Source organism: Silurus aristotelis (assembly GCF_946808225.1).
Source record: "Silurus aristotelis genome assembly, chromosome: 9".
In the NCBI taxonomy this organism is placed as follows: domain Eukaryota; kingdom Metazoa; phylum Chordata; class Actinopteri; order Siluriformes; family Siluridae; genus Silurus; species Silurus aristotelis.
The window spans coordinates 28,155,418-28,171,649 of record NC_139582.1 but is presented as its reverse complement, the minus strand read 5'-3'; the positions used below and the strand labels follow the sequence as shown (position 1 = coordinate 28,171,649).

General features: G+C 40.3%; 2 protein-coding genes across 4 annotated transcripts in view; both read right to left on the bottom strand.

Moving 5' to 3' along the window:
- Positions 1 to 1,063: 1,063 nt before the first annotated feature.
- On the bottom strand, positions 1,064 to 8,704 carry LOC310730705 (beta-1,3-galactosyltransferase 1-like). The gene is made up of 2 exons (XM_083549769.1): positions 8,409 to 8,704; positions 1,064 to 2,276 (listed from the first exon to the last, which is right to left on the bottom strand). Exons 1-2 carry the CDS (start codon positions 8,505 to 8,507, stop codon positions 1,122 to 1,124), a joined length of 1,254 nt encoding a protein of 417 aa, XP_083405895.1. The 5' UTR covers positions 8,508 to 8,704; the 3' UTR covers positions 1,064 to 1,121.
- Positions 8,705 to 10,559: 1,855 nt separating this feature from the next.
- glis2a (GLIS family zinc finger 2a) overlaps positions 10,560 to 16,232 on the bottom strand; it is a 16,478-nt gene continuing 10,805 nt past the window's right edge. For all 3 annotated transcript variants that reach the window (XM_083549767.1, XM_083549768.1, XM_083549766.1), the window contains 4 exons: positions 16,145 to 16,232; positions 15,746 to 15,879; positions 13,320 to 13,438; positions 10,560 to 12,942 (listed from right to left, as the gene is read on the bottom strand). The exon at positions 16,145 to 16,232 is cut by the window's right edge and continues 104 nt beyond it. In XM_083549767.1, coding sequence (XP_083405893.1) covers positions 12,353 to 12,942; positions 13,320 to 13,438; positions 15,746 to 15,879; positions 16,145 to 16,232 — 931 coding nt within the window. In that variant the 3' untranslated portion in view covers positions 10,560 to 12,352. The remainder of the gene's footprint in view (positions 12,943 to 13,319; positions 13,439 to 15,745; positions 15,880 to 16,144) is intronic.

The window sequence follows — 16,232 nt, the reverse complement described above, 5'->3', positions numbered from 1 at the left end:
GAAAATGGACAGTTCAGCAAAAGCAAAATAAATAGTTTTTTTTATATATATATATATATATATAAACAACGGTAAACATCCCTCTTTAATCTTTATTTTTTTGGTTGTTTTTTTTTTTTTTAGCAAACAGAAAAATAAAGGCGGAGCTACAAAAGCGATATGAAATAGAAATTAAATTTGAAGTCTATCTCACCCAAAAAGATCAACATTTTCCTTCAAATATACACTATATAGACAAAAGTATTGAGGCACCTGACTTTTTCAGTCTTTTGTGGTTCCACAGACTGTTACCACAGCACAGAGTGGAGGTTATGATCTTAAATGTGAAATAGGTGGCTTTTTTGTCCATATATATATACATGTGTGTGTATATATATATATATATATATATATATATATATATATATATATATATATATATATATAATTAGTATTATTATATATTATTATTAATAAATAGACAAAATTGTTCATGAGGATGAACAGTCATTAATGTAAACATGTCTCCACATTCTTGTCCTCAATATATTAACATCCAGAAAATATAAATGTTCTTATTCACAAAGAGTTCTTTCTTTTTTTATCCTTATATTCTATTCCTTTTTTCATGCTTAAATGTTGGACAGTCGTGTAAAGCATTTCACTGCATGTCGTACTCTGTATGTATGTGTATCTGACAAATAAAATTTGAACTTGAACTTAAAACGTGAGGGCCCTTCACAGCTTTTTGATAAAGCGACCCTTTATTGTGTAGTCGAAAATCGCCCTTCTGTAACTGGACATGCTTGAGATGCACATGGCGGATCCAATCCCACTCGAACACTGGGTGCGAAGAGGAGGAAATACTTCACAGTCCATGGCGTACACCCATCACTTACACATAGGGCAAACTGAAGTGGCCAACATGCCACTCATCATATAAGACTGCTAAATGTTAACATGAAGTTCAGGTTCATATGGATTTCCTCCAGGACTTACCTCCTGGAGGAAATCCATATGAACCTGAACTTCATGTTAACATTTAGACATTTAGCAGTCTTATATGATGAGTTTTGTCTTGGTGTAAAAATTACAAAATTCTAAAAAAAAAAAAAAAAACAGGTCAATTAAAGATGTGACGATCATGTCGGCCTCTTTAAGTCCTGCCAGAAATTTATTAGCTGCTGCGGAGAGCCGAGGATAGTTGTGATGACCCTGGTGAACTCATTGCGGTCATATGCGCCATTAAAATACGCCTTGAACTTGGACGGGTCGGGAGGGTTCGAAGGAGCGAATCCCAGTTTTTTCAAACACGCTCCCACGTACGCGTCCTCGATGTAAAACGGACGTATGTGTTTAGAGACCTTGACCAGCTTCTCGGGAAGATCGTTGGAGAACACGTAACCCATCCCTAGCAAGTAGGTAGGGTAAACGTTTTCCGGGTAGACTTCCTCCGGAACATACCACTTGGAAAATTTGTTTCGCACTACGGGCCGGTTCCACATAACCATCCCAGTTATGTAGTTTTCCTTCGGGGTGTTTTCCATAAGCAGCAAGCTCATGAGATTCTCCACATTCAAGAACATGTCCGAATCGATCTTCATGGCGTAGGAGGCTTGAGGACAGCGTGTGGCCAGCCAGTCCAGGATCACCATGGTCTTAGTGGTCAGGTTTTTGTACGTGTCAAGAAAGTTACTCTGAATCAGGTCATGGTGTTGCTGGCTTTCCGGAATCAAGCGCTCAAGCTGTTTCGCCTCGTCCTCTTCTCCGTTTAATCCCAGCATAAACAACACAATTACGTTTTTCCCTTGAACAACACTCTCGTTGCCCCACGTGATCCTAATAGCGTCACGAGCCTCCAGTTGTTGAGGTGCCACTGGGACCATGAGGACCAAGAACGGCTTGCGCTGCTTACATATATCCGGCTCGTCTAGGATAAATTGGTAGTTGCGTGGATAGGCTTCGTGGTCTGGTTGTGCCACGGTTGATGTCAGATCCTGATTAGTCGGCACTTTTGTTTTTTGATTCTCAGTGTCGTTAAGCATGCTTGCCATGGACACTAATACATTTGTTGTATTAGATACCTGCGGTTCAGTCGTCATCGTTTCATTGCTGACTTTTTGGGGGTTCGACAGCAAGTAAATAAAGCGGAGTTTTTGGCCAACATTATTAAAGAACAGTTTGGAAGGTTTAAACTCAGTATTTAAGAAGTTGACAGTCACGAGGCCAATGAAGGTGACGAGGAGCAAGAAGATAAAGCAGATTTTAAACTTGCCCTGGATTAAGGGTGTCATTATCTAAAAGAGAGGGAGAAAGAAGAGAAGAAGTATTTAGAGCTAAACCACATTTATGATTAGTCTACAGTCTACCAAAGAACAAAAAAGGCAAGTACATTGACTTTATTACACTGCATGAGCTTCACTCACCATTGTACAATATCTCAACAAGGTGCTAGTGGTATACAGGGTGAATTACAGCTCTGTGATTGTTTTGTGCTGCATGAATGATGTTTTCTCTGCATATCCTGCAGTACAACTATTTCTAGTGTTTCTACTCTGGAAGCCCCAGGCATTATATATACCGAACACACAAACATGGATTTGCATCAAAAGATTTTTTGTCCAACATGCAAAACCAGCTTAAATCCTTTAGAAATTAGTCTCTCAAACCTATTGCTGGTTTGTTTTTTTGACGATTTTGTAATTGTTTCCCAAAACGGTGAAAAATGTGTGAATTGCTCCAGGAACATTACAAATAAGAGTACAATGAAGGACACTTTAAGAAAGCACTGCCTCGGCGTTATCAAGCATTACCGTTATTCCCTCGAAAGCTTGTCACTAAGCATTTGGACTCCCCACCTAGACAACACTCTGTAGTTTGGACATCTTTTCCTGCACCACTGAGACTTTATTAATCGAGCTACTAATATTTACAACTCTCATTAAAGCTTCACAGGTCTGCGATCAGGGATCATGGTGTATCAACAGTTTATACACTTAATCCGGACACCTGAATCTCAAACACTCATTAAAATGAGTTTTAATAAAGCATATACCGGAGTTCGAAATATACTCGTTGTTGCTTGCGCAATCTTGGTTTGCACATTTGTCCTTTATCAGTTTATTCTTTGTTAATGTGCTCCCAGCTATTTGCAATTCACAAACCAGTGTAAAGTAATCAAGACAACAACAAAAATGCAGATGCAGATGTGTATTTGTAGCTGAAAATACCAGAAGCACCTCTTACCCATGTTCTAGCTAACAGTGTGCAGCCGCCTGTAACGTTTTAAATTCTCAACTTTATCTCAGTTTTTTTGCAGCAATCACTTGGAGGAAGGATCCATCTTAACAAACAGGTACAGTGGTCTGCCTAAACACGTCAAGACCTCTAGCAAGTCATCATAGGGACAAGTATAAGCCTAGTCGAAAAGTATGAATAAAAGCATTTTTAGAGCTATGAAAACTCCTTTCGCAAGTTGGCCCGTCACTAAATCGTGACGCTTGATTTTTCATACCGCACACATATATCCATACCTCATCCATCAACAGTGAAAATTGTGGTTTGCCTAGTTTACAGGTATGAGAACCAAAGGGTTCTGCATGTCCTTCAGGATTGCCATTAGTTTCTATACGTCACTCATGTCTGTCCACTCTGAGTACTCCATATTTCCAATGGCCTTTTGAACACTGTTCGGTCAGGATCATGAAAGCATTGCATGGCATCCGTATCTGCATTGGCTCTCGTCACCCACCTTCTTCAAATGTCTTTGTTTCCAATGTTATCCAATCCCTCTCACTTCACGTTTTTTTCGCAGTACCTGATCAGCAGCCGTAGGGTTGAAGCCTTTATTCACGTACTCGGACATAGACTCTTGAACAAGTAGACTTCTCACTTGCTGTTTAAGTACTTTGCATAGCTTGTCCTTCCAGCAGCTCTGAACCAAATGTTGACTTCCAACATACAACAAAGGTGGTTTCAAAAGTTGAGAAAGGTTAAAAAACTATGCAAAATAATGAGTCAGGAGCTGTTCTTGTTTTTCAGTCTTACCGGTTTGGGGATTTGTTTTGTTAAGCTAGTGTAAAGAACAGTCTGAAATTTCAGATAGACCGAAGCCTCCGAGGCGGATTTTTATTTTTTTCCTAACTCCCCTTGCATTTTTTTTAGGCATTTCAAGACATTATCTCAGCCTATGAATCTGTCTCAGTAGGTCAAAGCATTTCCACAGAGTCTGCCAATGAAAATATTTCCCCAGGTAAGTATTAACACTTGCACACCTCAGTACCGTAAGGATGTAGGATTACTCAAAGACTTTCCAGAAACGTGTAACCCTAATCTCTTATTAACTCCATATCACACAGGAAACAATGCGTTGTACTCCAAACATAGCGTTTACTTCTACTCCAATCACTTAGCTCAAGCTTCGAAGCTTTTCAACCTGTCGAGTAATTTCTGTCCTGTCTGCTCTTATCTCTTGGTCTTTCATTATTTATATGTTATTGTTCTGATACTGTTTAAAAATATCGCTTGAGCAAATAATGTAAATATATTGAGTTAATTGTCAATAGACATAAAACCAGGCTGGGCTGATAAACCCCAGCTTGGATAACAATCATTGTTCAGCAAAGCAAAAAAACTATTATTTTGTAAGATTAGTCTTGTAAGATTAATGAAACACATTTTTACACTGCGGCATTTCTTTTGTCCTTTTATATTTGCGTTTAAGGGTGTGGAATGTTAGTTCTTGTTATCACAAGCACTACAGCTTTCACTACTAAGTTTCGAATAGACTACAAACTACTGCTACTCACTTATAAAGCACTAAATGGTTTGGCTCCCATGTATCTATCCAGTCTTTTAACACGCTACAATCCGTCACGCTCCCTGAGATCTCAAAACTCTGGGCTTCTAGTAGTTCCTAGAATAGCAAAGTCCACTAAAGGCGGTAGAGCATTTTCACATTTAGCTCCTAAACTCTGGAATAGTCTTCCTGACAGTGTTCGGGGTTCAGATACACTCTCCCAGTTTAAGTGCAGATTAAAAACATATCTTTTTAGCAAAGCCTACACATAACACACATCACACACATCACATCATAACCTTGTGCTCCAGAACATCTGATCACATGCACATTATCAACTTGTGCTGTTAATATCATGAACAGCAGCTACGCTAATTCCTCTCCACTGCTTCTCTTTCTCTCCCCATCCCGAGGCTTCCTGAGGTTTGGCCAGCTCCAGTCACGTCCCACCTCGTGAAGATTATGGACCTATGGATGATCATGGAGAAGTAGATGCCGAGTGTTTAAAGGCCCTGGCATGGAGAAGCTGATGCTGGATCTATGATGATCACAAATTGTTCTGTATTGTTGAAAGATTTATGACCAAACTTTTGATGTCACCCATATGAGGATGGGTTCCCCTTTGAGTCTGGTTCCTCTCAAGGTTTCTTCCTCATATCATCTAAGGGAGTTTTTCCTTGCCACTGTCGCCACGGCTTGCTCATCAGGGACAAACGCACACCATTCACCTTCACTGTTGTTTTCTGTAAAGCTGCTTTGAGACAATGTCTGTTGTGAAAAGCGCTATACAAATAAACTTGACTTGACTTGACTTACAGCTGCCAAAAAAAAAAAAAAAAACGTATCAACATTTTTTGGAACAAATACTTAACTGATAACTAACAATCATTTCCTCTATCTCCATTTTTGTCTTAGTATATCATTTTTACGAAGAACCGCCAAAACTTTTTCTCAGTGCTGATTCCCAGCACATCAACGAATAGCTGTTAGAGCTGAACGCCAAACTCCCAAATACATCTTTCCAATTCCTAAGAACAGTAAAGTTTTTACACAGAACACACTACTTACAATGTGGGTAAGTTAGTGCATTCAGGTTGAAGGCAAACCAGTCAATTGTCCTACCTGCACAGATCTGAGGTGTGTAAGCAACACGGTGTCATCCTTGTTACTAAAACAGACTCCTAGACTGACTTGATGTGACTCTATTAGCCACGGCGGTTACCTCTCACAGCTAAATCCTTTCGGAGCATTTGCCTAATGTCTGCTTTATCGCAGCGTCCATGTAAAGTGCTGATTACAGCAGTTTAAAGACATGCGATCAGATTACAGGCATTTTAATTTTAATTTTACAGAACGAGCGCCATACTGGGTCGCCTTTGTATTGGCTGGCTCTCTTAAGTAGAGCTACAGTTCACAGTCTCAAGGGCCGGCCGCCTGCTCTAGGAGATTGCGTTCCTTTAAACACACACATAGTAAATGTTGTAGGTAAATAATAGTGCAGGTAGTATGTAGGACAGGGTTTCATTTTGGCATATGAAATTTTATTACAGGTAGACCCTGGCTTCCGATGGAAAAGCGTTCCGATGACCGCATCGTAACTTAAAAATATCGTAAGTCGAAACATCGCCTAGCCTACCCACTATACTGTACTTTGTTAATAATCTAACAAATTATAGTACATAATTTAGCAAAACAGCAATTTACAGTACCGTACTGTATAAACCATACAGTATATATTTATGTGGCAGCGGGTGCATGGACGAGCGCCGGTTCGCAAGTGGAGGGCGGAGTTGGTACGTTTGCTTGCCGCACGAAACGTAAAATCTTTTTACAATTTTGCTGTATCGCTATCGGAATATTCTGAACAAATTCGGGCCAGATGTTGTCTAGCGCCACCATCTGGTCAAACGGTGCCCTATTTTGGAAGTATGTTTATGATCATAACTATTGATTCAGATGTGAAAAATCTCAAATCCAACACACTCATTTATTTCGATTTCAAGTTACGTCATCTTGGGTTTGGTCTAAAACCAGTCATCCGGACAAAGATTGTTAAAATAATTGTAACCACTTCCTAATTGTTGCATCCAACATCCACTTTTAAAACCTTTGCAAACAAAAGGCTTTCAAAAACATTTTTATCTGTTCTCCTGTATCATAATAGGGATTAAAAAAAAAAAAAACAGGTCAGGTAGAAAACTGAAAGGTGTAACCAGAGTTGGGAAGTACAAATACTTCGTTACTGTACACAAGTAGATTTTTTTGGTATAAGTATTTTACTTCACTATTCATTTTTGGGAGAACATTTTACTTTTTCTCCTTACGTTTTTTCACAAATGTCTGTACTTTCTACTTTGTACATCAAAATAGACTCATTACTTTAGTTTGAATCTACTTGGTGAAATATCAAATTTTTTTCCTTTTCATTGCGTCATTTTCAGACCATCAGCCAATTTCCTGTCATTGCGTGGCTTTATCAATCTCCCACTGGTGTATCATTTCCTGGCTCTCACACACCACAGACATAGACTAGTTTACGAAGCTAATAATCAGCAGGCAGAAGGCAACAAAAAGTCTGGGGTTAACGTGGATGAGACTGGAAGTCAGCGATGAAAACATGACTGAGAACAGAGACATTCCTGATCGCCTGATTATCATCTTTGCTCTGCTTGTGTTCTATATGGTGGATTTTCAACCTGGATACAATCATTAGGTAAAACATTTTAAAATCTCTCAGCTGTCTCTGTCTACTCTCTCTTCACAGACACACAAATAAAACACCCTGAATCTCAGTGAATATTTGCCACACAGACATAATAAATATAAAAATGGAAAGCTCGAAATGTCCACTTTTAAATAAACCAATTCACATCGAATAAAAATGTTCTCTGATTATGTAATCTGTATATGAAATTTACAAGAGGTGCAGTTTCTCCGGTATCACCTCATTTACCGTCTGTGTGGAAACATAGCAAAATAAACACGCATTTGCGTAAAGAAATCAATATTTGTCCATGTCCATGTTAGAGTAAAGTATTTATCTAAGGTACATTTAGAACAGCGTGATTAAATATTTGAATCGATTGACAGCACTAATATTAATATGATGTGAAGTCCAGTTACCAGCGTGACACTAAAACAGGTAGTAGTAGTGGCTACTTTTTACTTAAGTACATGTCAGAGCCCAAACATCTTTACTTTTACCAGAGTCTTTTTAAAACATGAGTATCTGTACTTCTACTTAAGTGGAGAATGTGTGTACTTTTGCCACCTCTGGGTAACACTCAGCAGTGCATCAATGTATTATGGAGTAACTGGTGATAATACACGATGATATGTGACTGTCACCTTGTAAACAAAAACAGTAACGAGTGAGAATTTGTGCTACATCACAATTTGTGCTACATTTTGTCATCTTCAGGACAAAAATTTTCAAGATTAATTTTGAGTAAAATGATTCTTGCCATAACAAATAACAAGAACATTTGAAAAGAAATTAGGCTAACACCTAAATGACAATGTAGCTACTCCACTTTTCCAATTTAGACTAATTTTACCTAACATAGCTCACATCCACATATGTTTAGAGCATCTAATAGAACTGAGAAGGAGCAGGAAGAGTAAAGCTTACCTTAGTGTTTGTGTTTCTGCAGGGACCTGAGATCCTGCCTGAGAGAGAAACAGAATGAGCACTGCGCCTGTGATGAATCCTGTGAGATCGACATCTCATGGAAACCAGGTGTGCCTCCACACCTCCTACCCTCCCCCTCCTTCCAGGTGCATTGTTAAAAAGAGGTGGGAGCACAGATCGGAGGTAACTATAGCAATGCTAGGGCACTTTTTCACAGTTCTGAGATTTAGTTCAGTATAACACAGTTACACACACATACACACATTATATATGTTCAGTACCTGCAGTCACAGAATGAACTACAGTCTGTTTTTATGCAAGCAGTGACACATGTTCAAATGTGTGTCAACACTTTTAATCATTAATGTCTCCTCAGAGACCAAAGGTGACTCGGGTTTCTTTTATATTCGATGTGAGCCGTGCTTCTTATTCAAAATTCTTTGCTGGATCTTCACAGGGGATAGAATGCACTGGAACTCTATTTCCACTGTCTGTTTATTTAATGGTGCAAAAATCTCTTCTCCGTGTGTACATATCAACATGATTGGAAACTAACCCTTCTAAGGAACCCGGAGCATGAAGCAAGAAGCGGATGCAATTCGTTCCCAACTATTGATATACTGTACAGTAACAGCCCCCCTGTTGGGGGCTTGACCCCCATGTTGAAACAAATAGAGCTCAGGGCCAGCGGCCCGTTACACCTGTCCTATGCTAATCGGCAGCTAAACCACCCCTGACAGTTTCAGTAATTAAATCTAATGGTGGCAAGTTTCACACAATTCACAACTTTCAATGGTTCGTCTAGCAACATTCATTCCTTTGGTCCAGTATGTAGAGTTAGACAAAGCACTGGCACTGGAGACTCCTTCCATAAATCTTGAAGAAACATCTCTACAGAAAACGTGGGTATATCAATGATCTACACCGATCAGGCATACTTTTATGACCACCTGCCCAATATTGTGTTGGTCCCCCTTTTGCTGCCAAGACAGTCCTGAGGTGTCGAGCCTCAACAGCATCAACTTCATCAGCAATTTCAATTCAATTCCATTCAATGAGACTGCCCATGATCCTGTCACAGGTTCACCACTGTTCCTTTCTTGGACTGCTTTTGATAGATACTGACCACTGCAGACTGGGAACAGCCCATAAGAGCTGCAGTTTTGGAGATGCTCTGACCCAGTCGTCCAGACATCTCAATTTGGCTCTCATCAAACTCACATAAATCATTAAGCCTTTTTTTAAGCCATTTTTCCTGCTTCTAACACATCAGCTTTGAGGATAATCAGTGTTATTCACTTCAACGCTTATAACGTTATGCCCGCTCGATGTATACTGTGCATTGTCTGTTTCTATGATGATAATCCCTGTCCATTAGCTTGTTGCGGTAGATTAAAATATCGGTGCATAATTCAACAAGTGGTGCTGTAACAGGTGAACTTCCTGACCAATCAAATTGCATGGAAAATAACGGGAAAATGCAAACATTTTACCGTAAGGAACAAACCGTTCTGGGTGTGACTAGTTTCAATACATGGATCATTGAATCAAACAGGCCCTCCTTAATTCAACAAAACACAATGGGCCAGTGTTGGGATCAATGACGTGACGTTTTCAGTTGATGGCAGGTGTGGAAGGCTATCTTGTTATTAAAGCATTGAACTTTGGTCCGCTTTACACAACACCCGGTGATTTATGACTTAAGTGTCCATAAATGGAGCAGGACTTTGTACAATACTACCGAATGACTGCCATGTCACTACTTATTAGACTATTACAACCGGATTTCAGTTGTAGCAGGAACAGGAAGACCCCCAGAAATCCAGCCAGCGATTTTAAACAGCAAAACTAAATTTTTTTTCTCACTTTTTTCATAGTGTGTCTCGGCTATAGTTTTTCTGACTGGTTTGACACACTCAGTCAACAATGCCTGACACATTAAAAAGTATTTACATTACATTCTGACTTTGGGGGGAAAAAAACAGGGCAGTCCCTTGCTAAAAGCTCTTCCTTGATGGAAGATAACCAAGTTTTCTCCACGTCATTGCAGGACAATTGAGCAAAATAATTCTTTTAATTCAAGTGTTATGCAATGAAATGTGCAGCAATACATATAAAAACACACATCATGTTAAAATGACACATATCATGTTTATCATATGCCTTTGTTGTTTATTATTAGACACTGCCAGTCATCGTCGGAATCACAATTGTCGATATCTCGATATCTTGCATGACAATATCTCTTGGAGTTTGCTTTTTTTTTTTTTTTTTTTTTTTTGGAAATATTCTGCATGCTCGTTATTAGAACACATGTCGATGATGGAAAATTATACATATTGGCAAAGGTGATGTCTAAACTTCCATTCAACCGTATATACTGTATTGACTAGCTAGTGTAGCCTAGCTTAATGGTGTACCTTCATGTAATCGGATTCAGGGACAAGGCTTGTGAAGCTTGATTTAAGCGTAACACATTATGGTGGATATGAGGGCAGGCTGGGTAGTTTATTTTGTTTTGGTTTTCGATGATACACAAAGCCACATTTTGAGAGTAATAAATAATGGAAGAAACTCCTGACTCTAATTCACCACAACATGTGTGGTCTTATTTGTGCAGGGGTTTTTTTAAGCAGTTGAAAGGGTTTAGGCTCAATTTAAATAGATATCATTCGGTGTTTGACTCATTAATATCATTCTACTAATAGATCGGTGTGCCGAGAGGAACATTAGAGTCTTTTCACAAAAACTGAGTTGATTAAGCAAAGAGCCTTGTGACAAAAATGATGGCACGAAAAATGCCGGAATAAATCATAGTACTTAGAAAATTTAAGTACATTTGAAGGCAAATACTTTTGTACTTTTACTCAAGCAAACACGTTTACTTTTAATATAGTACCTACTGTATTTCTACTTAAAATCAAGTACATGGTTTGTGTACTTCGTCCACCACTGAAGTAGAGGAAGTCTAGTTAAAATTAAACAGGTCAGATCTATGAACCTGGTGAAACTAATTTCCTGAGTACTTCCCCTGCATTCCTTGTTTTAACAATTTGCATAATGTGCAACCCAATTGTGATCGCGTGATTGGAACCCATGTGAAGCCTGTGGTTAATATCAGCAAAAAGTCAAGAAAGAGACCGATTGCTGCCGCCGTTACATTCCCAATTTGGCAAACGGCACAGCGATAAGAGTGTAAGAAAGGCACTTGAACTGGTTACATGACTATACGATGATGAGAACGGAGGTAAGGACAGAGATTGTGCAAAACAAGTCAGGAGCTGGTCAACATGGACCGTCGTCTGTTTCCGGAAACGGCTCTCACGCTGCCTTCGTCGAACGTTTCCCAGTAAAGCTTGTCGCTATAAAGAAGAAAAAAACCTAACAGAGGGAAGGAACAATAGATCAATAAAATCAGCAATGACGTATTCAATCGACACAATTCCTCAACACCAGATGTGTTTCGTCTGACAAAATAAAAAAAACAAAAAAAACTATTGAAACATGATTCATGATGATTTGCTCAGGGTGGTCTCTGGAAGGGAAAGCAAACACCTTCTTCCCAGATCAGTCCGTTTCCTTGTTTAAGTTCTTTGTTTGGTGAATGTTAGATGTGAACGCCAAGTTTGTTGTTCAGGTAAGGTACACAAGGTATATGAACCGTCGTCATGTTTGATTAAAATTTTTTGTTTGGCTTGGCAAACAATTTTCTTTAGGAATAAAGTGTACTTCACTCCTGTGAAGAATGAAGATACTCTGAGAATATTTACAGGGGGGGGGGGGGGGTGGAGAAATACTGCGGTTTCTGGCTTCCGTTTGAAATACACTGCTTTAAAAAAAAATGTAAACACAGAATTGAGACGGATGGGTAAAAAACAAATCGAGTCGGGTTCCAGCGATCTAGATTACATAATTTTTACAGACCACGTGAGACAACGCCCGGTCTAGCTGACCACGGCTTGCTTGAGCATCATCATACCCGGTGGGACAAACACCCAGGACAGAGCGCTGCACCCATCTCCGACCTCCTCGTTATTATCGTCACCGTTTTTCTTCTTTGAAACCCTTTGCTTTGCCTCGAGCCCAAACGAAGGAAGCAGTAAAGGGTCGAAGAGAGGCATCTTGCCCAGCCCCGGAGCCATGTTGCTGCGACTGAGTACGGCGTCCACACCCGTGTGCCCTGCAGACATGGAGAGGTCAAGAGGAGAAGCGCCCAAAGCCATGAGTGGCCCGCTAAAGGCGTGCAGGAGAGCCAGGGCGGCCCCGGGTAACACCAGGTGAGCCCTCGCGGAAGCCGAAGGGGTCGGCGGATCGGCGGTCGGGACGGTCGGCTCGGCGCCTGTCGACACGGAATGTCCGTGGGCTTTGATGTGCTTGCGGAGCGAACTGGGATCAGTGTAGCGCTTGGGGCAGCCGGCCATCTTGCAGCAGTATGGTCTGTCTTCGTAGTGCGTTCGAGTGTGCTTGAAGCGATCGCTGGAGTTTGAGTAGCGCTTTCCGCAACCCTCGTACGGGCACGCGTACGGCTTCTCGCCTGAGAAAAACAAAAGAACAGTCGTTATAAAAAACCTTTCAAGCATTACATAGCATTAATGATCACGGCACACGTGACGATAGAAGAACACTTTCCATTTCACAAGGCTCGTCTCGAATTCCTTTTGCCTGACAGAAAAATGGCCGTTTTTTTAGGGGCCTTAGCGCTGACCTTCTTTTTTAAAACACACTCTTGTATTTTAATCTTCGCTAAATCTTATCAAGTTTTCGGCCTTTTTTCCGAAACTTGTTTTTCTACATACTTACACAAATACTTCACCAAATTCAAACAAGATATGATTATTTGTTTTGACAGAACACTGAGGTGAATGAAAACCTGCCGGGTGTGTAAAACAACCCCAGGTCTGTTCATCTCACCGGTGTGAGAGCGGGTGTGTATTTTGAGGTTCTCCAGCCGGGAAAAGCTCTTGCTGCAAATGGGACACTGGTGGGGTTTCTCATTGGTGTGTGTGCGGATGTGGATCAGCATCTTGTACCTGACAAGAGGAGATAAGAGCCATCAATACCCCTTTGGACACACACACACACATACAAAAGACTTATATGGCATTTTGTAGTTTTTTTTGAAGAGTGATAGATCAAATCCCAGCGCTACCAAGTCTGCCACTGTTTACCCCATAAACCGTCAGTTACAAAATAAGATCATTGTAAGCTCTGATAAAGGGCGTGTACCGAATTCAGCCTTGTTGAAATGTCCGTGGTTGCTACAGATCAAATTCACTGAATTGAATATTGACGCTGTAGCTATTTATTCTCTCTGCATGCATCGTGCATCTCTTTAGGTTATTTGAAACAATCTAGAGTTTGGCAAAAAACGCCAGAAGCTTGAGCATTCGGAGTGGCTGCCATTGAGCCTCTTCGCTCCGACAGTGGGACGTACGATAACTGGATTGACCTGTAATGAATAAAACCTGGTGTCGGGTGTCAAGGTGTAATTGTATTGTTAGGACAAACTCGACCTAAGCAGATAGTTCAGTTGCAGCACAAACCTATTTTTATTTTCTCTGTCAGTGCTACCCTTATTAATTATGTATGGGTGAGGTTTAACATGTCAATCTTAGGTGCCACTTTTTTTTTTATATAAAAAAAAACATCAGGTTGTGTTCAATGGAAAAAATGTTTAGAATTATGTTCGGAGCCAGTCAGAACACTGTCGCAATCGTGGTTAAATCTTGCCAGCACTGTCAGGGTTTTCTGAGCTCGCAACACTCACTTAAGGTTTCGCGGCACTTTCTTCCAGGTTTGCCGTGCGCGCTTCCGGGTCGGCGACCATCTCGCCATTTTTCCTGCGCCACCCAGTATTTACGCACACTAAATATATATGCTTGGGGCCAGATTATCTCACCTGTTTGTTAGCCCCTGAGAGTACCTGATCCTGATTCTGATCCTGATCCTATTCCTGATTCTGATCCTGTTCCTGATTCTAAATCTGATCCTGTTCCTGATTCTGATCCTTTTCCTGATCCTGATTCTGTTCCTGATTGTGTTCCTGATCCTGATCCTGTTCCTGTTCCGGTTCCTGATCCTGTTCCTGATCCTGTGAATTTTGGACTGGTTTTGATTGCTGATTCTGGATCTCCCTGCTGAGCTCTTTTTGTCCCGGCTTTTTGGATTTTTGGACAGTTTGTTGGATTCAGATTTTTGGTTTTCTCTCCATTGCTCTGTCTGCTGGCTTTCTAATTTTTTGGACTGGTTTTTCTGAATCTGTGTTTGACCTGTGTTTTTTCCCCTGCCTCTTTCTCATCAAAGACCGTATTTTATATCACCCTGCCAGCATCCTGCATTTGGGTCCTTCCTTCCACTCATCGTTTCTGACAGGCACACTGCTAATGAATTTCTTCTGAAAGCAAATCCACTATACGCTTTAATCTTTGCTGAGTCACTACAGAATATAGAGTGCAGCTGGGATTTTTCCGTTTTTCTCAGTTGCTCTGGAGGGTTTCTTAGATCAGAAACAAACTTCTTGAAGCTACTAAATCATGTGGAGGTTAAACAGGTAGCTTCAATAAGTTGTTTCTGATCTGAGAAACCCTCCAGAGCAACTGAGAAAAACGGAAAAATCCCAGCTGCATATATAAATAAAATATATTTTGATCAGCATATATTTTATATATATAAAATCTCCAATTCATTGAAAAAGTCAGTGAATGCTAAATGGTTCCACCAGTTGTCCCAATTTGTCGAGCTTCAATTTCTATTACACTTTTTTCTCGAAATGATGATCGAATCTCAAATGTCACTAATGAAGGTGAGTGCAGGGCATCAAGATCAAACAATGAACAACTAGTTCTCTAAAAAAAGGTCAAAGGTGAATCTTGTGAACCTTCAATTGACGATACACAGAATTACAATTTCTGAAAACGGATGAAGAATCAGGAAACGAACAAACACTCGTTCATTACAGTAAAAGTGCTTGCCATCATAAATAAATAATGAATTATAACGAATAATGTATGCTGCGTTATAAAATCCAGCCTTAATAACGTGACAAATAAATTGCGTGCTGTTCGTTCGAAAAAGATTGTTTGATAAACGTTGATAAAACAGGAGCATCTTTTTTTCTTTTTCAAAAAAATTATTAAACCCCATTAGCCACTAATATGTCGTGTTCGGTGGTAGAATGAAACTTGTCTCGATACCTTTGGTCATATAGTGTAAATAATAATAATAATAATAATATTAATAATAATAATTTCGACTGATTGTACACTATAAAATCATCCACTGAATAATTTTTTCCAGCATCATGTGTTGTAAAAAACTGGATTGTACTACGACGTCACCTGGCATTGAAGCCGCGGCCCTTGCGCGCGCACCCCTCCCAGTGGCAGCAGTAGCCCGAGCTCCTCTCCGGCTTCACGTGCGACTCGGTCACGTGATCCACCAGGTCCTGCAGGCACTCGAACAGCAGGTGGCACTAGAGAGCCATGTGGCAAGAGAGAGAGAGAGAGAGAGAGAGAGAGAGAGAGAGAGAGAGAGAGAGATTGCAAGAAATGTGTTAGAAATGACACCCGGGATCACTGGATTTGGGAGGAATTGCGAAAACAAAATTTGTGTTACGAGATCTTGGTATGAACAAATTTTTGCTGTGTTTTTTACTAATCTGTGAGTACATTTGTTTCTTGTCGCCCAGAGAATTAGTTGAGAATTAATGAATTAATGGAGGTGATTGGTTCGCTCACCCGCAGCCAACGGCAGGCGAGTTGTTCCTCCGCCGGTTCAGGAGAATCTCGTCTGTCTCGTCGCTGAGAAGCCAGTATAGAGGTGGGA